This window comes from Barbus barbus, assembly GCF_936440315.1.
Source record: "Barbus barbus genome assembly, chromosome: 10".
Lineage (NCBI taxonomy): Eukaryota > Metazoa > Chordata > Actinopteri > Cypriniformes > Cyprinidae > Barbus > Barbus barbus.
Window position 1 is genome coordinate 19,934,638 of NC_136738.1, and position 24,805 is coordinate 19,959,442.

The following is a 24,805-nucleotide window of genomic DNA, read 5'->3' on the forward strand; positions in this document are numbered from 1 at the left end:
TTCAGCAAGGGTGTCCAATCTTGCTCATGGGGGGCCGAATGTGTAGCTCCAACCAGCTCCAACACACTTGCCTGGAAGTTTCTAGTAGGTCTGAAGACCTTGATTAGCTTCTTCATGTGTTTAATTGGGTTTGGAGCTAAACTCTGCAGGACTGGATACCCCTGCTATAAGGGCAGCAACAAAAAGATGATCTGGATTTTTGACATTTTCCAGTTCACTGGATTACCAGCCAACAGCTTTAAGGACTAAAAATGTCCAAAGTTTATATAGGAAAATATAACAAACATTTCTGAAAACACTTGACAAGCTGGGTTATTCAGATTAATCGTAATTCTGATAAATATGTACATGTTTCATATCTGGCACATGCATCGCAATATGTACACCTTAACATTTTTGCTGTATATTTTCCTTGGACTAGAAGCAGAGACTTTAAAGTGTCTTAAAACAAGCCAAAAAAGGCAAAGTGGGTCGACAGAAAATCAACAATGGATAAACAAAACGGAGCTGAGTGGATTCACTACTGATACCTTAAAAAACAAAAATACAAACGTTGGACAAAATCAAATATGTTTGTTGTATCTGTCATAAAGTTTTGAAATGTAATTAACGTTTAACTCCCGATTACCTCAAATTGTAAAACAACAGGCCTATTTAGTGTCTGTTTTGTCCAAATAAATCTGCACTCTAGACCTGATGGTCTTACCTAATGTTCATTTTAATACACACATAGTATAATGTCGGCTCTAAAGATAATTTTTGACCAATATTAATAACGACGAGTCTCGTGTGATTTCACGAGTCACGATGACAAACTGGGTCAGTCGATTCTCATCTTTCTTCGACCCCATCAGTGCCAACTTGTGTTGGGCAAGAGGGTGTTTTATTTTAATCGGGCTTTAAAGACACATGTTTTATTAAGCAGCTGAAGTCCGAAAAGTTGCATTTGCATTTCACCCCAGTGAACGTGCTGTATAGTGTTTACCTCTCACTTTTATTTAATTTTTTTAATAAACACTGCTTTAGTGTGTATAATTACAACAAAATAAATTAAGTGGCATTTAGCAATGTTGCTTTTCACTCTGTATTGCTGGATACATTCTGTATTGCTTTCTTATAAGACAATATACATATCCATTATTTGTCGTTCATTTATATTCTATTAGGATGAAATCGGCATCGAATTCTTTCACCAAAACAACTTTAAAATCTAATTTACAAATCTTGCATGATTTAGATTATCGAATAATACAAAGCTTCATCGAGATATGTAAATGTGTGTCATCCTGTACCTGCTAATCTCAAACAACCATTCTAAATGTTTGATGGGTTAAATGTAAATCCCAATTGTAAGTTGCTTTGGATAAAAGCGTCTGCCAAATGACTAAATGTAAATGTAAAATGTTTTTCGCGTGCCAGCGACGTCTGCTTCGTAAAGGAATCGTTATTTGAGTCGATTCTTTTAACGATTCAGCTGAATGATTCGATCAGATCTGTTCTCGAGTCAACGACTCACCGACTCGTTAAGCCGAGAACCGTCTCTTTTGAACATGTCTGATTCATAATGAGCCACGAAACGATAAGATAATTTCGAGGGAACTGGGGATTTGACCGATAAACCGTAAGTTACTTTAATGGCAAGAAATAAAACGTACTTGAAAGGTGTTCAAATTTGTAAATCATTATGTAGCATACAAACGACAACGTTTCAGGAACTGAATCATAGCTATAATTCACGTAGATTGAACACGTAATCACTATAAAACACTTTTAATATTCAAAAACGTAACGAGCATAAGGTGCCTTTATATGAAACGTTTTGTTACGCTGGCCTTTCAAGGACCACGTGGTGGCGATATTGCGTCATGGCGTAAAAAGAATAACCGAATCGTGTTTTGAACCGAGTCTTTGATAGGAACTGTTCGAAAGAACCGATTCTTCTAAACGAGTCGGACTTCCCATAACCAGCGCGCGCACGATCCTGTGTGAGTAGCGCGAAGAGCTCGTTTCTCCTCCCACGCGCCTGGAACGTCCTTACGTTTACACGCATGCGCGCCAGGATTTATGTCAAGGCACAAAAGTGGCGCTCTATCGTCTCCAGCTCTACTCCGGTAAGAATTTCTCTGGCGTTTTGATGCAGAACTGCGCGTAATTGGCCAAAGTTTTCACAACTATGTCCGCGGCGGAGCTCGAACCGAGAAAACCATCGGGGTCACCTGTGTTTGTACGCGAGGGTAATTTAACGTGCAATTTTACCCCGCCTGAGATTTCCCCCCTTTCGCCGTGGCAGGGTGCTATTGCCTATGCTGTCGCGCATTGTTTCGCTCGCTCTCTAATGGCGGACATGAGGCAGTGCTACCCGCTGACTGAAGGGGGCAAGTGATTTCCCAATTAGTAAATATCTCTTGTTTTTGTAGCTGAATACTAGATGTGCATTTAGTCCCTTGTTAAATAGACAAGCTTGGAATATGCAGTGAAATATTTGTGGCTAGTCGCCTATAGGCGTTATAGTTGATGTTTCTTAACCGTGCAGCGCCCCCACAGGGCACCACATGTATTGCCTTTTGATTGCCAGGGCTAAACGCTCTTGGGTAACTTCAATTAAACCTTCACTCAAGTGTAAAACCAGCAAGGAATCGCAGTTCTCGTAGAAATCCGAAAACGAGTCATAAGTATAGACAAAAACAGACGTATTTTCTGTATAAATGTGCTAGAAGTGTGTTTAATGCCTGATAGCAAGATTCGAAATTGGTCGCAGTGTTCTATATGTGTTGTTATTCAAAAAAATGCGCGCTGTTACGCATCTATTCTAATAACGTTACATGAAATTCAAATTTAGTTTCCCTCCAGTTTTCTCGCGGGGATTATTTGCCTATAACTACTTCTGACTATTTTTTTCACTACAATAACAATGGCGCAGTCTCGGAGGCTCTCCTCCCTCCAGTTCGCCGCTAATCCAATGGCTGCATGCGCCAGAGAGGCCAGGGGTGGGAGCACAAGCGACACATGGGTTTTTGCTTGAAAAGGGGCTGTTGGGGTAGATTTCGAGGCTCCTCCCGCCAGGGTCTCGCCTAGCACGTTTGCGGACCCGTTGGCTCTTGAGTTTCCTGAATATAATGAAAGCCTATGAAGCACAGCGTGTTGACGTCGTCACCCGGTTGCCTTGACAGCGCACGGATCGCTGTCGGGTGTGTGTTTGTGTGGGGGACACGGAGGGGCCGGAGTCAAGGGCACGGCCCAGGGGTGAATGCTAGGTATAGCCCCAAAAATGACTTGATTATGTTGATAAATTACACAATTGGTGCTAGAGAAGTGCAGCTATATGGGGGCCATGCAACTGTGATGCGTTTTAGTAGGGTCCTTTGGAAAACAGTTGCGTTGTTGCTCATAATGCAGACTTGGCACGGGCATGGCGCATATGCATGTGATTATATCACGTCTGAGAGGTGGATCAGTAACACTGCATATACTTTCCTCTCTCCAGCATCCTGATCATGACATCAGCCTGCAGGGAAAGCCCACATATTCAAAATTCTAACTTGTTTTTGAGCAGTGTTTTTGTATGTGCTGCTTGGCGTTGCTACCATAAGGAGTCTGCCGGCATTGCATCAACATTAGGATCTCAGCTGAAATGAGGCATTCAGTGTCAAAGCCTGGGAATGGAGGGAGATACACTCCAAGCTCTGCATTGCAGTCCTGATGTATTAAAGTTCAACCAAAAGTCTTTACAATGGATAGATTGTCATAGTAGATACAGATTTCCAAATGCAAAGTTGTAGCACATTGATATTTGTGTTCTACATTTGTCATCACTGTTTCTTCAGAAAGACCAAAAGATTTGATGTCATTGTTTCTTTTTTAAATTATTTTTGTACTTTAAAAGACATGTTGATTGAAATTGATTTAGTTTTTATATGACAACAAAGATAGTCAAATGGTGTTTGTTGAGCTCTGTATTGAAAGCCTAAATAGGTAATCTGTTAAAGGGGTCATATGACGTTGCTAAAAATAACAATATTTTGTGTATTTGGTATAATGCAATGTGTTTGTGGTTTAAAGTAAAAAAAAACAAAAAAAACATTATTTTCCACATACTGTACATTATTGTTGCTCCTCTATGCTCTGCCTTTCTCAAACGCATCGATTTTTACAAAGCTCATAGTTCTGAGAAGCGATGTGTGCTCTGATTGGCCGAATACCTCAAGCGTGTGACGGAAATGTTACGCCCCTTACTGTATTGTGATGGCATTTCCCAGCGCGACGAGACTAAAACAATAAAACGAGGCATTTGTTGCATCCAGTGGGGACATAATTACTGATCATAATGACTTATACCAGGGCCGTTCAAACTCGGTCCTGGAGGGCCGGTGTCCTGCAGAGTTTAGCTCCAACTTGCCTCAACACACCTGCATGGAAGCTTCTAGTATGCCTAGTAAGAGCTTGATTAGCTGCTTCAGGTGTGTTTAATTAGGATTGGAGCTAAACTCTGCAGGACACCAGCCCTCCAGGACCGAGTTTGGACAGCCCTGACTTATACTGTCTTTTTACGCGTCGCGTTGCATCGCGCTGTGTAAACATTACCATGTCTGCATTTGTGATCGGAGAAACGACAAACAACAAGCACTACTCTATACTTCTCAAAATTCGCGTTTGAATAGTGTGAAGTGACATTCAGTGAATAGTGAAGTGACATTCAGCCAAGTATGGTGACCCATACTCGGAATTCGTGCTCTGCATTTAACCCATCCAACGTGCACACACACACACAGCAGTGAACACACACACACCGTGAACACACACCCGGAGCAGTGGGCAGCCATTTTATGCTGCAGCGCCTGGGGAGCAGTTGGGGGTTTGGTGCCTTGCTCAAGGGCACCTCAGTCGTGGTATTGAGGGTGGAGAGAGCGCTGGACATTCACTCCCCCCACCTACAATTCCTGCCGGCCCGAGACTCGAACCCGCAACCTTTGGATTACAAGGCCGACTCTCTAACCATTAGGCCACGACTTCCCCAAGTCAGTAGTAGAAACATACTTAAAGGCTGTGAGTCAGAAGCGTCAGACTGTCCTTGTAAAGTTGGAATTGCCCCACTTTATAGAAACAGCCTTTGTGCACAGCTATCATTGTAGGCTACTGTGCCGCACACACTCGAATATTTGGGTTGAACTGCTCTGGGACAGTGTTGTAAATACAACTTAACCACTGATTTCTAGTTGTGTCCTCTTTTGGAAGCCCAAACAAAGTAGTTTCACTTTCACAACGAAACACAGCGTCTCCAGGACATGGCACCGGCGGCAGTAACAATACTAGAGCCAGAATAAAAATCACGCCCCCTTTCTTTGCTTAAACATTTGGGCGGTGTTATGAAAATCTCCCCACATCTTGACGTAGATGTGGGGGTGTGTTTAAATAAGCCGTTTTATGGGGGCGTGGACAAGTCTTAACTTTTATAAAGAATATCTCTTTGGTTTTGAGACTTTAGTCTTTGCAACTTCAGGGATCTTATCTATGCATGAACAGTTTGTAACACTCCAAAGACAAAGGAAAACTTGAAATCGCATCATATGACCCCTTTAATGATATGAGTTACTGCTCATTTACTGGCCTGTGAATAATTTTGGTTGCTTAGTGATGATCATTTTATGATGATGTCATGGATACTTGGTGACTCAAGAGTTCATAATTTGAAGTTCTATAAACAATAATGTGACGTTCCAGATCTTTTTCACTGTCTCGTATTCCAAATAATTTTTACTTTCTTGTTTTTACATAATTTGAAGTTCTTTAATAATAATATAATTTGATGTTCCAAATCTTGTTTGCTTTCTTGCATTTTGGAATTTTAAAACTCCAAATCTAGAGTTCCAAATCATTTTACACTTTGTTTTTCATAAATTGGAGTTTTAGAGTTCCAAATGATTTTCACTTTATTGCATTTCAGAATTTAAACTTCACCTCTTATTTTTAGACATCCTTTTGTTGTAATTTGAGTTTGTAATAATCCCTTGACATCTGTCATTATTAAAATGAGACTGACTTGGTAAATTTTGGTAGGCTGTAGCTGGATTGGTCATATATTGTTAATCAATTTAGGATCTTTATGAAATAAAGGGATTATTGATCAACAAGACAATTTTCTTTTGTATTCATCATTCATGGCTCTTTTTTTGCTTACTCAGGTAATTGTTGACCTCATTGTGTTTGTGTCAACAGGTGGTTGCCTAAGCGATGGATGGAGATTTGGAAGCCAGAGCAGATGTTGAGGAGGCAGGTACAGTCACAGGGGAGGAGGAGGGGGAAGGACATATGGAAACCACACCCAAAACAGAGCAGACTCCATCTGCAGAAGAGCCACAGACAGCAACAGACCTGCCCAAGGCCTCAGAAGACAATGATGATGATGTAGTATTGGTGGAAGAGCCTCCTGCTTACTCTCAGGGGAGAGTCCAGCCCCCCAGTCCCACACCTGCAGAGACCCTCGCTGCTGCCAAAGACTGTGCGGAGTCGGCTACCACGGCAACAGCTTCCTCCAAGGCGCCCAGTCCTCCTGCCTCTGCAGCTACCACCGACACAGCCGCATCCGCAACGGCCAAAAGCCAGAGCGAGCCAATCGTTATCGACGATGAGGAAGATTCGGAGTTCAAGGGGGCTGCCTCTTCCTCGCTGCCGCCCCCTGAGGCAGAGGATGCCCTGAGTAGCACTGAGCCTGACTCTGAAATCAAAATCGCTAGCGTTACCACGCTGGGAACGGACTCTTCGGCAGTGGCCATGGCAACGTCAACGGCAACACCACTGGCGCTGTGTGCTCAAGAGGATATAAACCTCATGATCACAAACGTGACGTCGCTGAAAGGCGAGGACAGTCCAGCAGCTGCCCAGTTGGAGGGTTTGGAGGGGGCTGAGAACGGTTTGCAGATCAGTAGTGCGTTCAGCCTGAATCCAGAGGCCCAGCAGAACCAGGGTACAGCCGGCAGACCTTCATCCACGTTCAACCCGGGACGCATCGGTGCTGCGAGCCAGCCTGTGCAGAATGGAGAAACGGGGACACACCAAAGATCTGGTAATTCATCCACATGTATCTGCTGTGTCATCCTTTGCACAAAATACGTGCACATATGGTTTGCATTGACTTGCTTCTCTAGTACTAGGGCCCTATGAAAGCCGTTTTATTTTTCCCTAAATTAATTTTTTTTTATGTTTTAATTTCTGGATTTATTTTTTTATTTTTTCTATTTTAATTTTTCTAGACGTTTTTTTAATAGTTAAATTAAATTTTATTAATCAAAAAGCATGTCTAATTAAAGTCATGAAACTTATTATATTAAACAGCAATTGATTAAAAGTTTAACAAAAATTACATTTAAGACCTTATGAAGTATGTTTTAATATTCTGCTAAATAAATTTTGGTAAATATTTTTTCTGGTAAATATCCCTTTAAATATAGTGTTTTAATAATAATTTTATTAGTAGTAATAGTACTATAATTACATTAATATTTCTGTCATGGTTTCTTCAATTTAAACACAACTTTTATTTTGACGGTTGTTTTATATGATGATGGTTGTTTGATAGTTTTACGCTAAAGAAATGGTGATATGCTTATGAAGTGACTGAGCAGTTCTACAGATTGTGTTCATGTACTTCTATATTTTAGGAGGCAGACACTGTCTCACCGCGAGCGTCACACACGCTTCAGTGTAGTAAACGCAACCGTGCATCTGCTACATTCATCCACACGGAGACGCGCAGAACATGCAGGATTAATATTAAAATGATAATTTTGCAGCTTAATATTCACAGACACTAGTCCATGTCATGTTTTAATTTAAGTGTACTGACCTACTTTTGATATATCATTCCAAAATTTGGCAAATTTATGACATTTGGCGTTATTCAGTAAATTCCGTTTTTATGACTGGATTTCGTGATTCTGTCTGCGTTTTCAGCATCACTGAAATCATAGGGCCCTAGTACTGATGAAACAATACTACATCTGTATTGGAGCTTTCAGTTTCCAAAAGCAGTGCACCATTATCCATAATGCATGTAGTGCAAAGATGAAGAGTTTAGTAGGAAAGATGGTATACTGACAGACTTCTGGCTCTGCATCTGTTGTTTTTGTTGTTTAAAATCACTATGTTACAGAAGTAGTGACAGATCTTTTTCTCTCGTATTGTGACATATATCAGAGTGTAACTGTTTATTGGATTAGGAAAAATATCGGACAGGGACTTCTATGCGTCAGTTGTTGATTGGTTTTTGAGATGTGGGTGTTGCATTTAAAAGTGGATGCAGATGAGCACAAACTTGTAGGGGTGGGGTGGGTTTACTGTTTAAGAATGACACATGATTGGAGAAGTCCTGCATACATGATCAGAAGAGAAGTCTGTCGTTTTCAAAGGAAGGCCCAGTTATGACATTTTGATTAAACATTGTGAGGTCAGGAAATTAAAAATATATATATATATGAAACACATAAACTGATGAATTGTTCACAATAAAATCTGTAATGTGCGTTTAGAAAATAGAAAAGCCATTCATGTGCTTATTTGACAGTAGTTCAAGGTTGTATTCTTTGTTACCAAGATTCCCAAACAAGAAGTTTTTGTGGTAGTCTTGTCATAACATGAGATTTAAATCCTTTTTTGCTTCTTTAGATTCATGGATCTCCCAGTCGGCCTCTTTTCCCCGTAACCAGAAGCAGCCTGGAGTGGACTCACCATCTCCTGCAGCTCCTCTGCCCAAACCACCCTGCCAGTCGTCCTCAGGATCCCAGCAGCCGCAGCGCACCATGAAAGTCACATGCGCCAACTGTAAGAAGCCTTTGAAGAAAGGCCAGACTGCGTACCAGCGCAAGGGCTCATCCCACCTGTTCTGTTCGACAACCTGCCTGTCTGCCTTCTCCCACAAGCCCGCTCCCAAGAAGAGCTGCACCATGTGCAAGAAGTATGACTTTTAAATGAGTTTGAGAGCGTAATCTCATGTCTGAAAGAGCTAACTTAACCACTCTTGTTTGTACAAACTCATTGGTTTGATGTTTTGTTTGTTTGTTTGTTTTTTTCATTTTTTTCTCCCAATCAGAGACATTACCAATATGAAAGGAGGCACCATAGTGGCCCAGGTGGACTCCAGTGAATCATTTCAGGAGTTCTGTAGCACAGGCTGCTTGGCAGCTTATGAAAACAAACAGAATCCTCAGAAGAACCAGCTCAAAACAAAGTGCACCGTCTGTGGAAAGCTCACTGAGGTCAGACAATTTACATTCTGCTACATTTTTTATTTAGTTTGAACCTCTCATACAGCCATAATCACCAGATGAAAACATAACTGTATCTGCAAATTTCTTCAATTCTTTGATTTTTGTCAAACATTTTCTTGACATATATCTTCTATAAGAAATATTGTTGAGCGTGGTTAGGCAGATTGCCAGGTCAGGAATCCAGGACTCTGTGCTTGCATTTTTGTGTAATATGCGCAGACAAACCTTTAGACACAAGTGAAGCTGCTTGATTCATAACAAAGGTCATTAGACCCTTTCAATTGCACTGACAAGAACAACATCTCTCTCTCTCTCTCTCTCTCTCTCTTTATCTATCTATTTTTTCATTCTACCATTCAAATGTTGAGGTCAGTAATATTTTATAAGAAATTACAGTAAATTGATGGTAAGGAAGGTACATTCATAATATTTAAAAGATTTTTATGTAACTTTCTTAAAGGTGCCATAGAATGAAAAACTGTCTTTACCCTGGCATATTTAAATAATAACAGTTCTGTACATGGAAATGACATACAGTGAGCCTCAAACACCATAGTTTTCTCCTTCATATGTAAATCTCGTGATTAAAAAAGACCACTGAAAAAGGCGAATCAGAACATAACACCGACTGTGACGCAACAGTCAGGATCACTACGCCCCCAACATTTGCATAAACCCGCACTTGTTCTAAGCCGGCCGAACCATCAGAAGCTCTGCAGGTATTGTAAATAAACAAGCGCGGACAACAGCGAAAATAACACAATAAATGTTATGTTCCAGGCCGTGCAGGGGCAGGGTGTGAAGTGCAGGGATGGGTTGGTGTCTGTATTCAGAAAGGCACAGAAAGCAAATAACGCGAGCCACTAAAGGGACATGGTTAGCTCCTAGCTAGCGGTAGCCTGTTACAGTACATACGATTTCACTCTCAGTAAGGAGAGATGAGGATGATGGCGAATGACTTACAGATCCTGAGCACCACTGACAAGCATCTGATCTTGTGAAATGTGTGGTAAGTACTGTTGCTCCATAATGTAAACATAGTTTGTGTGATCGCGTCTCTTGAAAGTGAACTATAACGCGATCGATGGATCGTTCAAAAGCAGTTTCAATGCCTCGCATATTAATAACGGCTCCCTGATGCCCGCGTTTTATATACAGTATAATTACCCGACGATATAACTGCGAGAGAAAGTATTTAAATATATATTTTCCTCCCTGTGCTTCCTTCTTGCTGATGAGCAGCACTGTGAAACAGCCAATCAGAGCAGAGCTCATTATTATTCATGACCCTGCCAAATAAGCCAATAACAGACCGTTTCATTCTAGGGAGAAATCCTAGGGTTGTAAATGGACATGTAAAATCGTTTCTGGAGATTTTTTGCCCTTACCTAAGCCACATACCTTCTGTGTAGATATCAGAGAACAATTTAAAATACTGTATCAATGCATTCTATGGCACCTTTAAAACAATCCACCAACTGTTTTCATCATTGATAATAGTTAGAAAAGCTTCTTGAGCTCCAAATCAGCATATTAGAATAATTTTAAATATTTTCATTTTTTTATTATTAATTTTTATTATTTTAAACTTTTCAATATAAAATAACATTAAAAAAAGTTGCTCTGTATTTTACCGTATGTGTACTTTTGTGTACTAGCAATGTAATTACCTAAGAAAGTACTGGATAATGCAGTATAACTGTACTGTATGTAAGATAACTGCATGGGACTGTAAAATAAAGTGCTACCAAAATTTATATGCTAAATATACAAAATATTTTGATCAAATAAATGCAGCCTTGGTGAGATCAAGATACGTCTTTGAAAAACAAAAAAATATACTGACCCCAAGCTTTTGAAGAGTAGTGTATGAATCATATTTTTATAACTGTTTGAATGTATTTGTACACTAATGATGTAATGGTTGTTGAAGTTGGCAGTAAATGAAAATTTGTCTATTTTCTAAATGCATGTTATAGATAATTGTAAACAAATCATCTGTGAATGTTTCTTTTTTTATTTTTATGTTTTGACCCTGTAATGTCTAATGTAAATGTCATGACTGGACCTCCGTTTGAAAATGACAGATCATTTAGGCCACAAACCCTGCTCTTACAATAATCTGCAATGCCCACATCTCCAAAAAGAGTGTTTGTGCACTCCTTATTTTTTTTTTAAATTAATATGCCTGTACACGGAAATTTACCAATCCTACTTAGAAAGCTTTGATCATTAATAATAAATTTTGTTACATGGTGTTCGCCCAGTAGGCCTAACTAATAAGAACTGCACCGATGATGGCTGAAAGTCAGTCATTGTGAATTGGGTGATAATGGTGAATTAATGAATTCTACAATGGTGAAGACTCATTTAATATTTTTTATGTGAATATTAAATAATTGTGACTAGTGTGACGTCAAGATAGAGCTGGATTATTCCCATTAAAGTCAGCTAGGTTGTATACACTGTAAGTGATTGCAATCTGCTTTATCCTGATGGTATTATGCAGATAAATTAGTTGTTTTGATTGCATTAGAGCTTGTTCGCCTTAATAATTTTTGTTCACAGTAGAGCACTGGAATCTTGCATTTGGATGTGCTTCCATTGAGGAAGGATGCTCAGAATCAGTGCACACATTCAGTATTGCACCTGGATGAAAAACCCAAGTACTGTCATTTTCACCCACCTTTCATTGTTGTCCATTGTAGAATATCTTTTTTAAGCACTATCAAGCCTCCATCCTTGTAGCCATGGTTACTGCCATCCTTGACTGTATTTGTGGTGTATCCATGCTGATCACCTTGGAAGCAGCAGGGAACAACCATTACACCAATTTAGTTGTCAATGTGATGATTTTGTAATGTTATGCTGATCTATTACTTTTAAATGCGCATTGAATACAATGCATTTTTTGATGTACGCCTTTTTGTATCTTCTCCAGATTCGACATGAGGTGAGCTTTAAGAACGTGACCCACAAGATCTGCAGTGACGCGTGCTTTAATCGTTACCGTATGGCTAACGGGCTCATCATGAACTGCTGCGAACAGTGTGGGAACTACCTGCCTAGTCGTGCAACAGCGAACCAATTTTTACTCATCGATGGTCAGCAGAAACGCTTTTGCTGTCAAAATTGCATCAGGGACTATAAACAGGTCAGTGTTTGTGTTTGGTTCAGCATCTGTTAGCATGCTTTAGTAGTAAAAATCCAATTTTGTTTTATTAAAAATAGTAATATTGTCACAAAATAAAAAATGTCAAAGAAGTATTACTATTATAATATTTCATTGCAAAATAAAATGTAAATATAATTTTATTTTTTTTGGAACTGTAATATTAATATTTATAGCTGTTTTTTACTTTGTACTCAAATGTGCGTTGTAAGCGAGCTAAACTTTGTGTGGAGCCGTTTTGAGACACCGGCTCATGTAAATGAACACAGTGGAGCGATTCACTCTGGAAACGCAGCATCTATTTAATTAAATCCCAGGCTTTGTGATTTGATAATTGCACTAATTTCATCATTTCAATTTTATTTTGATTAATCGTACAGCTCTAGTTTTGATGATGTTTTTAGTGCTTACTCTCAATTATTATTTTTTTTTTATTTTTTATTTTTTTACCACAGACTCATGGGAAGATAGTGCAGTGTAGTGGCTGTAAGGTGATGTGCAGATCATTTGATGCCACTCAGTGTATTGGGTCAAATGGAGCCATGGAGTCTTACTGCACTACAGCCTGTATGACCAAGAGCAAATTCACAGCTGCTGCACAGAGTGAGTAGATAATCACCCAGAGCTGATGCTGTCACTCTCACTCCATGGGTGACATACGGCCTACATTTGTGTTCTCGTAATGCCCAAGTTTTATGTGGTTTCATAACACATGTTGAATATGCAAAATGTTGTCCTTATTTGTTCTGCAGTACATATAATGTGCACATAATGTCAATATTAGCTCCTTTCACAGGCAGGCAGTTTGATTCCTGCTTTAAGATATGTACTTATTACAAACTCTGAGTCAGAGATTTGAGGTCAGGAGAACTGAGTATCTGTTATAAATGTCAGCTCATGTTCGATCTTGTTTGTATTTGTAGATTCTGAGCCCTCATGCCACTTCTGTAAGAGAAATGCATTACCTCAGTACCAGGCAACTCTACCTGAAGGGAAGGTTTTGAGCTTCTGCAGTTCACAATGTGTCACCAAGTTCCAGGTACTTCAGATGCCGTTAAAGCTTGTTATATCTGAAATCTCTGTAGAACCTTGAGTAGAAGAACTCATGCTAGTAAATGTGTCATTAAACGTAAGGAATGTATATGTTTGTACAAAATGATAATGTTCTACTGGTGGCCTTATTATCCAAATGTCCCCTGCAGAATGCCACCATCCAAACATCAGCCAATGGGCAATTTCCTGCTTCAGCTTCTGAGAACATCCAGCTGAAATGTAACTACTGTCGTGGTTCCTTCAACCTGAAGCCAGAGATTCTGGAGTGGGAGGTGAGATCTCGCACATACATTTCAACTATTTTTTTAATTCAAAATCAAATTAAAGATCATATAACAACATGGTATCACCATATAACTGCAGATTTGAAAGATCTGGACACAAAGGGCACAAAAGTCCTATCTAAGCACTATTAATCCAAGAAAATGTTGATGTTGATTGAGGGCAAGCATATTATGGTGTAATTAATTTTTGGACGAACTGTTCTTTTAAGGATTTGAGTAGCCTAAGATTATATCTGATCCCTGCAGGATAAGGTGTATCAGTTCTGCAGTAAGGCCTGTTGTGAGGACTACAAGAAACTCCACTGCATAGTGACGTTCTGTGAATACTGTCAGGAAGAGAAGACTCTGCATGAGACTGTGAAGTTTTCGGGTGTGAAGAGGCCCTTTTGTAGTGAAGGTCATTATTCTGTTCTGAATTTCTGTTCTGGAGTTTAACAGTACATTGTCCTGTGATTAAATCTACTGCTGTTCACATCATGACATGTTATGATTTTATCTTCAGGTTCTGAGGACAGTGTTCTAGTGAATTTGATGTATTAAACTTTACTACATTTATCCATCATGATAGGAGTGATATTTCAGGCAGTGTTTTTGTTTGCTCTGCAGGTTGTAAGTTACTGTTCAAGCAGGATTTCGCCAGGCGTCTGGGCCTAAAGTGTGTCACTTGCAACCACTGCACTCAGATGTGTAAGAAATCTCTCACCAAACAAATAGACGGAGTCAGCAGGGACTTCTGCAGTGAAACCTGTGCTAACAAGTTTCACGACTGGTACTACAAGGTACACTGATCTTCTTGCCTATTTTGATCATTCATAACTTTGGGATCATGTGATCAAGCCCTGGTGGTGGTGCTGTTTCACAGACTGCTGACACAAATGGCTTCCTCTAGATTAAAATACACCCATTCAATGTATGTCTATTATGAGGGATTAATTTATATCTTATCAGAGATCCTGCATATTTTGAATTATTTCTGTTGTAAACTATTGGTTATAATCATCTGTGCTGCAGTACTTTGAAATCCCTGCATTTCTGTGCCGTGTCCACTAGGCGGCGCGCTGCGACTGCTGTAAGGTACAGGGGAACCTGACGGAGTCTGTGCAGTGGCGTGCAGAGATGAAGCATTTCTGTGACCAACAGTGTCTTTTGCGCTTCTACTGCCAACAGAACGAGCCCAACATGGCCACGCAGAAAGGCCCAGAAAACACAGCTTTAGGTACAATTTAAAACCCCCTGCAAAAGTGCATGTCTGAATCATGCTGTCATGTTTAAAATGAAATCCTTTGGTCCATTTACAGGGTTTGGAGGAGCAACCCAAGCATCTAAGATGGTGAGGGTGTTGTCAGTTTTGACTGAATCATTGTATAAACACAAGAAGCTATAAAGTGGCATGTTGCATAGTAGTTTAGATTGATTCTTGTTGTGACTGTTGCAGTCGTTTACTCAGGGGCCTGTATCGTATGCTGGGGGAGGGATCCTGAAGGATGTGAAGAATAAAGCTGTGCTCTGTAAGCCCCTCACCATGACCAAGGCCACCTACTGCAAACCCCACATGCAGAGCAAACCACTGCAGACAGGTGAGCACCTTCTGTTCTGCGACAGTAAAACTGCACAAACATTTCTGGAAAAGATTGAGGTTTATGTGCTTCTGCCTTTGCTTCTCTTCAGATGAGGCAGGTGTGGAGGGCTCAAGAAAGGAGTATATTCCTGTTCCAGTCCCTGTTCCCATTTACGTCCCAGTTCCCATGAACCTCTATGCTCAGGCCACACCCACTCCTATTGCAATACCTGTACCGGTAAAAGCTCCCTCACAGAATCAAAGTGTTTGTAATTGCATTATGTTTTGATACATGTACATATAGTTTCAGTAAGGTTATGTCAGTCAGGTTTCTCTTCCAGTTGAAAATACAGTACAATTCGTAGTCAAGCCAATTCGTGAAAATGGTTCATATTGTGTATATAATGCATATTGGGAAGTCGTGGCCTAATGGTTAGAGAGTCGGACTCGTAATTCAAAGGTTGCGGGTTAGAGTCTTGGGCCGGCAGGGATTGTAGGTGGGGGGAGTGAATGTCCAGCGCTCTCTCCACCCTCAATACCACGACTGAGGTGCCCTTGAGCAAGGCACCGAACCCCCAACTGCTCCCCGGGCGCCGCAGCATAAATGGCTGCCCACTGCTCCGGGTGTGTGTTCACGGTGTGTGTGCGCGTTCACTGCTGTGTGTGTGCACGTTGGATGGGTTAAATGCAGAGCACGAATTCCAAATATGGGTCACCATACTTGGAAGTATGTCACTTCACTTCACATAATATTAATATTATTTTATTAATTCATGTTTTTTGTACATTTATTTAAATTAAATTTCTGTATAAAACGTAAATGTTTTATTGTAACGTATTGAATTTGTCTCCTTTTTTTATAAATATTAATTTAATTGATGTATTTTATTATTCCCCTGTTTATTTTATGTTACTCAAACATGAGAATGTTCTGAAAATACATAATGGCAGCATTTCTTACCTCACAGAAATGACCCTCATTGCCTCTGTGGCTTGTTTTGGTTCTTTCAGGTGCCTGTGCCAGTGTTTCTACCAACCACGCTGCAGAACGCTGAGCAGATTGTGAAGACCATCAGTGAGCTCAAAGCCAAAGTCCCCTCTGACCCTCTGGAAGCTGATCTAATAGCGATGGCTGAAGTGATTGCACAAGAAGATGAGAAACCCAAATGCTCAAGTAAGAGCATGTTAGGAGTCGTCTGCCTATGACAGGACTCTACTTGTGTTTGTAACATCACTGCCTTCACCTCAGCAATTAGCTGCTGTTGGTTCTCATTTCTCAGCTTTGTGACACTCTCTAGTGTCAATTTTACACTTCTACCCTCATAAGCCTGTCATTCCCCTCCATTCATTCTGCAACATTTTGAAATGATTCAACATTTGTAAATCCAAAAGCCTCTTCTCTTTTTCTAGACATCAAATGTGAAAAGAGCAGTAGAGAAGTGAAGATGGAAAGTGTAAAACATGAAAATGGCAGTGGCAGCTCAGAAGAGGAGGAAGAAGACAAGTATGAACCAGATTTGGACCTGGAGAAGGACCTGCCCTTAGGTACAGTAAAAGAACTTGCATGTTATTGCAAAAGATTAATGACCTTTTTATAATATTTTGCCTTTTGCAATCTTGACAGTGCCTACCTTAAATAGTAAAAGTGTATTTCTCTGTTAAACTCTCTGAATATATAATCACTGTTTCCAAACAATATAATTATATATAGTAAAGAAGTGTTGCTCTGGTCTGTTTCAGCATCCGAGCCCATCCAGGTTGAGCATCTGGATTCAGACACACTCTATTCATTGCCTCCAGTTCTGTCTGAGGAGAAAGAGAAGATGCCTCGGCCCAGAACCAGGAGGAGGGTAATGAACGCATCTACCCCTATATCAATTCATCCAGTGCTGTCCTGTGATTAGAAATCCATTTGCTGTTCACATGCTGATGTGTCGTGATTGTTGAGGTTCTATATGAGGCTTGTGGCATCACAGAGGGTGATTGTTAACAATGACTGTGTGTATGCTGATGTTTCTGACCTACTGTTGCTGCAGGGCCAGAAGAGGCGGGCAGTAGAGGAAGAGTCTTCGTCCTCGTTATCCTTGTCACCAACGGTAGAATCTTCAGCAGCAGACAGCTCTTTCTCCTTGAACACCAGATACGGTTTAAATGCATGGAGGAGATGGGCCACATCTGAAGCCTCACCGTCCAGCCAGTCCAAAGGAAAGGAGAGGAAACAAGGTATTAGTCATGAATGATCTTCTTACTAACTTACTAAGTTCATTCAGTGTGATTTGTAGATGTTGTAATGCCAGATAGACCCAGGGGCATTTTCAAGCTTGGATGGTTTGCTGAGAGACTTTTGTTTGGTTTGAATGTGCTCAATGATTACAACTTCTCTGCTGTTCACATTCTGAAACGGTTTTGTTGATCACTTTGAGTTATGAGGGCACTTTTATTCCATCCAACTGAATTGAACATGTAATCAGACTTTTGTAAAAACAGGCTTTATATCATGTTTGTATAAACAAGCTTCTTAAAAATCCTCAAGATAATCTTAAATGTTTTTGTATGCTGTACTGATATTGTTTAAGGGTTTTTTTGTCTGTTGAACAGTTAGTCTCCTGTCGCTGAGCCCAGCCGAGCTGAATCTGTCTTTGTCTCACTTTGTCAAAGAGGTGCGTCGACCCAATGGGGAGCGCTATACTCCAGACAGCCTCCTTTACCTCTGTCTCGGCATCCAGAAGGTGAGACTGTCTACAGCCTTTATGCACTTGATTGTTGTCCATTAACGCTATTAATGGGGATCCTTAAGGCCAAAGTATAGCCTACTTCTTTTTTTGTTCAGCCTTGCAAAGTATACTTCATTTGACTTGTACACGTAAACAGATGTTCGACGCATGCACTTTGCGCCAAATTGCAATACCGAGCTGACAAGACCAGGATTAAGTAGTTAAGCTGTAGTTAAAACTAAACTCCGATGCAAACTAGGTCTTCGCTTGAGCTCTCCTGATCGAAGCAGTGTCCAGTGATTTAAATATCATTTGCTGTTCACATCCTGAAACATGCTGTTGATGCTTTTGCTATGAGGACACATCAAACTGCTTATTGGAGTCTGACCTGTCAACTGTTATTAAAAGCATTTGTCTTGCAATCAAGGTGTTGTATTGTTTGTGTCCTAATATTTTGTTTTCTAGCATTTACAAGATAAAGGAAGGACAGATGACCTCTTCGGTGACCCGCAGTACCACATGTTTGGGGAAGAACTGAACAAGCTCATCAAAGACTGGCAACCCAGTGTCCTTCCTGATGGTAAAAGCACTAATATGTTTAAAAGTGTGAAAAGATTATTGTAATGTGACTGACGTTTTGAAATGTCCAGTGATTATAACTTGTTCACATTCTGAAGTGCTGTTGACTCAATCCAACTATGAAGACATTTCACATAAATTATCTTTCTTTAGCCTGATTTTGAATGTTGTCTAATTTTATTCCTGATTCTAAATATCATCAGTTTGTAACTTTGAGTGGTTTTCTGTTGAGGTTCTCGGTGGGGTCGTGTTGAAGAGCTGCATCTGTGGAGCAGCAGGCAGATTGGGGAGCAGACACCCTCTGTCCTGCTGAGATCTCTCCTTTATCTCAACACCAAATACTTTGGTCTTCGAACCACTGAACAGCACTTACGCCTCGCGTTTGGAAATGTCTACGGCCCAAGCAGTTCCAAACCGCACAGCCACGAGACCGCCGTCTGTATACGCATCCCCTCCATCTCGCAGGAGCAGCACGGTGCGTTCATCTGAAGCATTATACATAGCATAATTCATACATTATTCATTAGTATTGCTCAGGGATGGGCAACTTTGATAGTGATGAGGGGCAACATTTTTTTCTCCTTTATATCAAGGGACCAGATTACTAATCCACATCCACACACCTTTACAACTAAATTGTCTAACTCAATTTCCTTTTTATTGAAGAAAATTAAAGTATAATGTAATTTTTTTTCAATATTTTACTAACTATAAAACGTGTGCAGTTATGCTAATTCAGAAGGGAAACTTTGTTGTCAGTTGACAGCAATATTACCCCAACAAGCCAATGTAAACATCTCAATTGAATTGTCTGTAAATTTGCAACAAACAAATGTACAGAGGTCGTTTTTTTTAATTAGTGGCCTACAGAACATTATCAAAACAACGAGAGGACAGTTAAAAAGGGATTATTCAAAAAAAAAAGTAGAAAAATTATTGCAATTGGTACCATAATATAACCAGGTATCTGCAGGATTTTTAAAATCAAATTTAAGACATTTAAAGACCTTTTTAAGACCTGCACTTCATTTCAGCCTTTAAACATTTTTTAAGAAAAGGGATGAGTCAAAATTATGAATTATTATATTAATTTAAACAATTATTATCAATCAAATATTATATTATATAACAAATATATCTTAGTATTTTATTTGTTTAGATTTTTATCATGCATTCGCTTCTTGACAGTTCATATTTAACAAATATGTAGCGCAAATAGCAGACCCGGTCTTATTGAAAATTCAAATTCGTTCTCTGCCAGCAGGTTTCGCTTTTGAACGGCAGAAATATAGCGTTTTCCCCGGTAACCGCATTTCAAAAAGCCGCAGTGCCTGACTTTGAAACATGTAGCGTTCATATTTATTCAGTGAAATCATAGCCTTTTTAAGTTTAATTGTCATATTAATCTATATAGCAATTCTTGTCTTTCTGTCCCAAATTTAAGGCCGCTAATAATTAAAGACTTTTTGTACCAGGAGTTTTCATGGCCTTAAATGTAAACAATTAAACTGAAGACTTTTTAAAGACCCGCGGAAACCCTAAGAACATAGTTAAGTGCATACATTTCTGTCATGCATTTAGCAAAAAGGTTTTGTTGACTATGCAATTTACCTTTAAAATTTGAGGCAAGTGCAACTCTGGCGTCCCCGTTGTTCGGTGTGATGGCGATTTAAATTTCCAAACATATGGGTATCCACTTGAACTTGGTAAAAAGATAATCTGTTTACCATCTTGACTGGAAAATACTGCTTTCATGGTCAGTTTTTCATTTATTATTTGCTAATGTTAGTGAATGTTAACATTAGAGTGCACGTCTTACTACGTTTAAATTAATTCAGGGAGCGGCTGGAAACTAGCGATCTCTCCTGGTTGGAGATAGTATTAACATCATAAACTGAAAGCAATCTTTACGTGACTATTCCAAATGTTTTAAAATTTATTATCCGAGTCTAATATGATCCAGCGGGCTGTACTACAAGACACTATACGGCCCACGGGCCGCCAGTTGCCCGTCCCTGGTATTGCAATTATTCTGCAACCAATTTTTGTTGTCATGCTTTTGTGTATAGTAATACATTTCTGTTTGAGCTGTTTGCTTGGGACAGTTTTGTCTTTTGTCGGTTCTGTACCTGATGATGAACCTCGTCTCTTCTTCCATAGAGCAATCAGGAAGTAAGAGGAGGCGTAAAGACGACTGTGACTCAAACTTTGAGGCGGACAGTGGTTCAGGAGGATCTGCTCACTGTCCTGTTAAGAAACATGAATGCCGACTGTATGAGCTTTACCTTTCGAAGTGGTAAGTAATATATAACAATTTCTTGTTCATGCATTTGAAGAACTTAATGTAAAAGAGAAGTGCAGATCCCCTGCCCAGCACCAGCACTATTTTGGTGGGAAAGTGCAACCCAAGACCATGATTAGCTAGTTCAAATTGTTTTGAACTAAGCAGTGTCCAATGATTATAACATTTGCTGTTCACATCCTGAAACATGGTGTTGACACTTGTACTATGAGGACACGCAAAGCTAACTGTATAGAGCTGTGCCTGTAATAATATTTCAGAATTTTTATGGTTTTCACTGCATTAGATACTTCAATACATAAAAATATCTTACTGACCCGAAACGTTTCAGCAGTAGTCTATATCTAATTATCATGCAGTGGAGATCATAATTATGTTTTATATTATACATTTTTTTTTTTTTTTTTTAGAATTATGCATTTAATCGGTCTTATCCGTAGATTTAATAATGTACAATAACGTACAATATTTTAATAATTTAAAATATTGTATATTTAATTATGTTGCTCATTTTGCATTTAGATTGGATTATTTTTGATTAGTGGTCGACTGATATTGGTTTTTTGACAGCCAATGCTGATATCTTGGAAAGCAGGGTGACCGATGGCCGATAGAATTTTATTTATTTTAATATTTAAGAAATTTTAAATAATTTGAAAATGGATTAAAAAAATAAATGTGTAAAATAAACACAATTATACTTTAGATGACAAAGTATTTTTCACAAAGAAATAAATATTTAATAAAAATATAATTACAAAGGAAATAAACGCTAACCAACAGGGCACTCAGTATTCTGGGATTGTTTGTGCGCTTTGGGAATCATATTTTTTTCAAATAAAGCCAAGGTAACACACATTTTACAAACAGCACACAGTGAAAATGACATGAATATGGCAGTGGGCAAAAACATAAAGCGCAGCATAATTTAAAATCACGAGTTTAAAGTTTGTCGATCGCTCTTCTCCAGTGAAGCTGAACTCTCTTCCTGTCCGCATTCAATTCACATGGACCGTCCGTCACACAGCTGGATTCGACTAGTCTGCAAGGTTCGAGAAAGTATTATGTTTGCCTTTCTTTTACTAATAATATAAAAGCAATCATTATAATACATTTTTATATACCTTTTTAATTCAATTGTTTAACAGTTCTATCTGATTATTAGACAGACTTCTATCCATATTAGACAGAACTGTTAACGACGGCAGCGAACAAGAGGGTGAATGTGAGCACTGTGTGCTCGGGCGCTGCTTTTCTCAGCACCGTCAAAATATAGTCCGTCGTGCCATCAAAATAAAAGTCCCATCTCGAACACATCGGCCAAACAGAAAATCTAATCGGCCAATGCCGATATTTGACAAATGCCAGATATCGGCCGACCACTATTTTTGACATCACTCAAAGTTAATGATGATAAAAATGTAATAACGCTTTTAAATGTATTAAATCTTGAGCCAGTTTCAAAATGAATATCTGTTTTTCATACACTACATGCTGTTTTATGAAATTACTTTTTAAAGATACTGATTTTGTTTTGTTTGTGGTGTGTGTGTGTGTGTGTGTGTGTGTGTGTGTGCATGTGTGTTTTAAGTAGTAATTGTCTTTTTGGTATCAGCCAGTTTCTAATATCACTGAATCTCTATTCCTGTTAAATGGACCCTAAGGGATCTGACATCATCTCTCCTCTCCTCTCTTCTCAGCCCAGAGTCTGTGAGACAGAGGACAGATTTTTTGTACATGAAGCCAGAGGTCTCTGCTTCCTCGGACAGTCCGCTGTGGTTCAGCTCGACGCCTCTAGAGAAGAGCGCTTTGGCTAGGCTCCTGACTCGAGTGCTGCTGGTCAGAGATATCTATAAGGACAACCAGCACGAAGAGGAGGGAGTCTAGAAGCAGATGCACTGAAGACTTCTTACTATGCTGTCATGACACCCTGTGCATCACTGACAAGCTGCTTTCCATGTCACACCCTGTCACTCTCCCTTTAAACACACTGATCCCAATATTGCTAAGAGATGATGTCAGGATGGATATTGATATTGGTGGGATTATGCTGATTCAGATCAGTCTTCCCAAAGACCCCTGACCCTGAGGAGTTGAGGTTTTCTCCAGAAACGTGACCTACAGGATGCTGCTTTCTTCTTACCCCAACCCACCCTCCCCTCCCCCCATTTAATTTTTTGGAAACTTTGGTTCATGTAGCATTATTTGTGAGGCCGCTGTGGTAAATATTTCTGCTAAGAGTCTAGTCTGTTAGCAGACAGAAGACAGGAACTTTGGTCCTGTGAAGTAATGGATTCAAGGAGGATGGCGTTTTATCTTTTTTCTTCCTGCCCAACAAAGCCTTCTAAAGATAAAATTTATTTATTACTGTTGATTGACATCTGTTAAAGAGAGAGTCCAAGATTTTCTAACAGCAGGGCAGGGTGCGTGTGTTGGACTCTGTGCCATGTGTGCAATTTCTCTGGCCTTCCATAAGAGCATTAAAACCTGCTGCAGCCCTGGACCTCTTTGTGCGAGTGGTATGAGTGTGTTTGTGAATGTGTGTGTCTATTTCCCTCCCCTTTCTTGTTGTTTTGAAGTGGATTGGACAGGAGTTAGTGCTGCGCAGCCAATACGTTACTGGCATTGGACCTTTAAGTGTGAAACTATTCCTCTGAACAATCAAGTATATGAAATTTGACTTTGAATTTCATCCACAGCGTTACGCTGATTACACAGATAAGCAGAGACATGTTATCAGTGTTTAAACATTGTCATAAAATTTGCTCTGTACCCTTCCTGGAGTCGAGTAATTTGAAGGATGTGCGTGTGCACAAAGCTCATTAAACTTTGTTCAAAACGCTTGGCTTATGCAAGAGTAAAAGTGATTTATTTATAAGGTACAAATCAGTGGGGTTTGTTTTCATGGTTTTTACAATTATTTCCTTGACCTTTTTCTACCAATAAATTACAAGCTAATTTCTTGGTCTCATAATGGTTTACCTTAAGACCCTTTTAAAAATCTGTTTTCTGTTTAATTAGGACCATGAAATGTGAATTTTCAGTTTGTCATTTTGTTTGCATCCTTTGCCTTCCATTGGATTGTAAGGGTCAGAAGTGTATAATTTGAAAGATGCGAGTGAAGATGTTTTGTACTTGTTAAGCCAAGCTCATCATTAGGTGTATGGGGTTTAGAAAATTATTACACTTCGGCACTTAACTCATCCTGCATCTTTTTTTGTAGTAATAATAATTTAAACCATGCAGTTTAAAGAAAAAGTTAATGGAGAGGTGAAAAGATCCACTAGATTAATACACAGAACGATTTATACTGCATGCAAAATTTTGGATATTCTTTGTTTTAATATAACTTTTTTTTGTTTTAAAACGAGTAGTGTACAAAAAGTTATTCAAAAAAGCCCCTGTAGGTTCCAACTCTGAATATTGCAAACTTTACAAGGTACATCCTGCTATTTAAGAAATTTTTTACTTTTTCTGTTGGTTTTTTTTTTTTTTTTCCTCCACAATTTATTTTAGTTTTACAAAGACATTCAGACAGGGGAATAATTTATATTTGCCTCAACAACAAAAAAACGCTTCAGGTTAATTTTTTTTTTTTTTTTCATAGCAAAATGCTTTTTCCTATGCCAGCACAATATACAGTAAGCTGTATATTGATTACCCTATCAAGCTGTTCATATCAAGTTGTTCAGAAGTTGATTAAAACCCCATTTACACCAAGAACGGTAACTACAACAATAATTCTATTAGTGTCTACACCGACGCTTGGTAACATTGTTTATTATATACAATATAAGCACACGTTGCAGTTCCTTTTCAATACTTCACTCGTACTTACATCGCTAGACGCTAATGGGGGAAAACTCCTTTTTCTCCAAGGACT

General features: G+C 39.3%; 1 protein-coding gene across 5 annotated transcripts; it reads left to right on the forward strand.

Annotated features, from left to right (window-relative positions):
- The first annotated feature begins 1,962 nt into the window (after nucleotides 1-1,962).
- Nucleotides 1,963-23,890, forward strand: zmym2 (zinc finger, MYM-type 2). Of its 5 annotated transcripts, none has more exons than XM_079427275.1 (23): nucleotides 1,963-2,111; nucleotides 6,214-7,060; nucleotides 8,659-8,947; nucleotides 9,083-9,248; nucleotides 12,202-12,414; nucleotides 12,888-13,035; nucleotides 13,356-13,471; nucleotides 13,635-13,757; nucleotides 14,016-14,166; nucleotides 14,376-14,548; nucleotides 14,820-14,985; nucleotides 15,068-15,099; nucleotides 15,217-15,346; nucleotides 15,438-15,565; nucleotides 16,339-16,501; nucleotides 16,738-16,872; nucleotides 17,068-17,177; nucleotides 17,364-17,550; nucleotides 17,926-18,056; nucleotides 18,507-18,621; nucleotides 18,853-19,095; nucleotides 20,781-20,916; nucleotides 22,623-23,890. In XM_079427275.1, the coding sequence occupies exons 2-23, from the start codon at nucleotides 6,229-6,231 to the stop codon at nucleotides 22,807-22,809; spliced, it is 4,074 nt and encodes a 1,357-aa protein (XP_079283401.1). In that variant the 5' UTR covers nucleotides 1,963-2,111; nucleotides 6,214-6,228; the 3' UTR covers nucleotides 22,810-23,890. The 5 variants fall into 5 exon arrangements, with proteins under 5 accessions (XP_079283401.1, XP_079283398.1, XP_079283399.1 ...); XM_079427272.1 differs by having other exon boundaries at nucleotides 1,972-2,111; nucleotides 15,205-15,346; XM_079427273.1 differs by having other exon boundaries at nucleotides 2,106-2,375; nucleotides 15,205-15,346.
- Nucleotides 23,891-24,805: the final 915 nt, after the last annotated feature.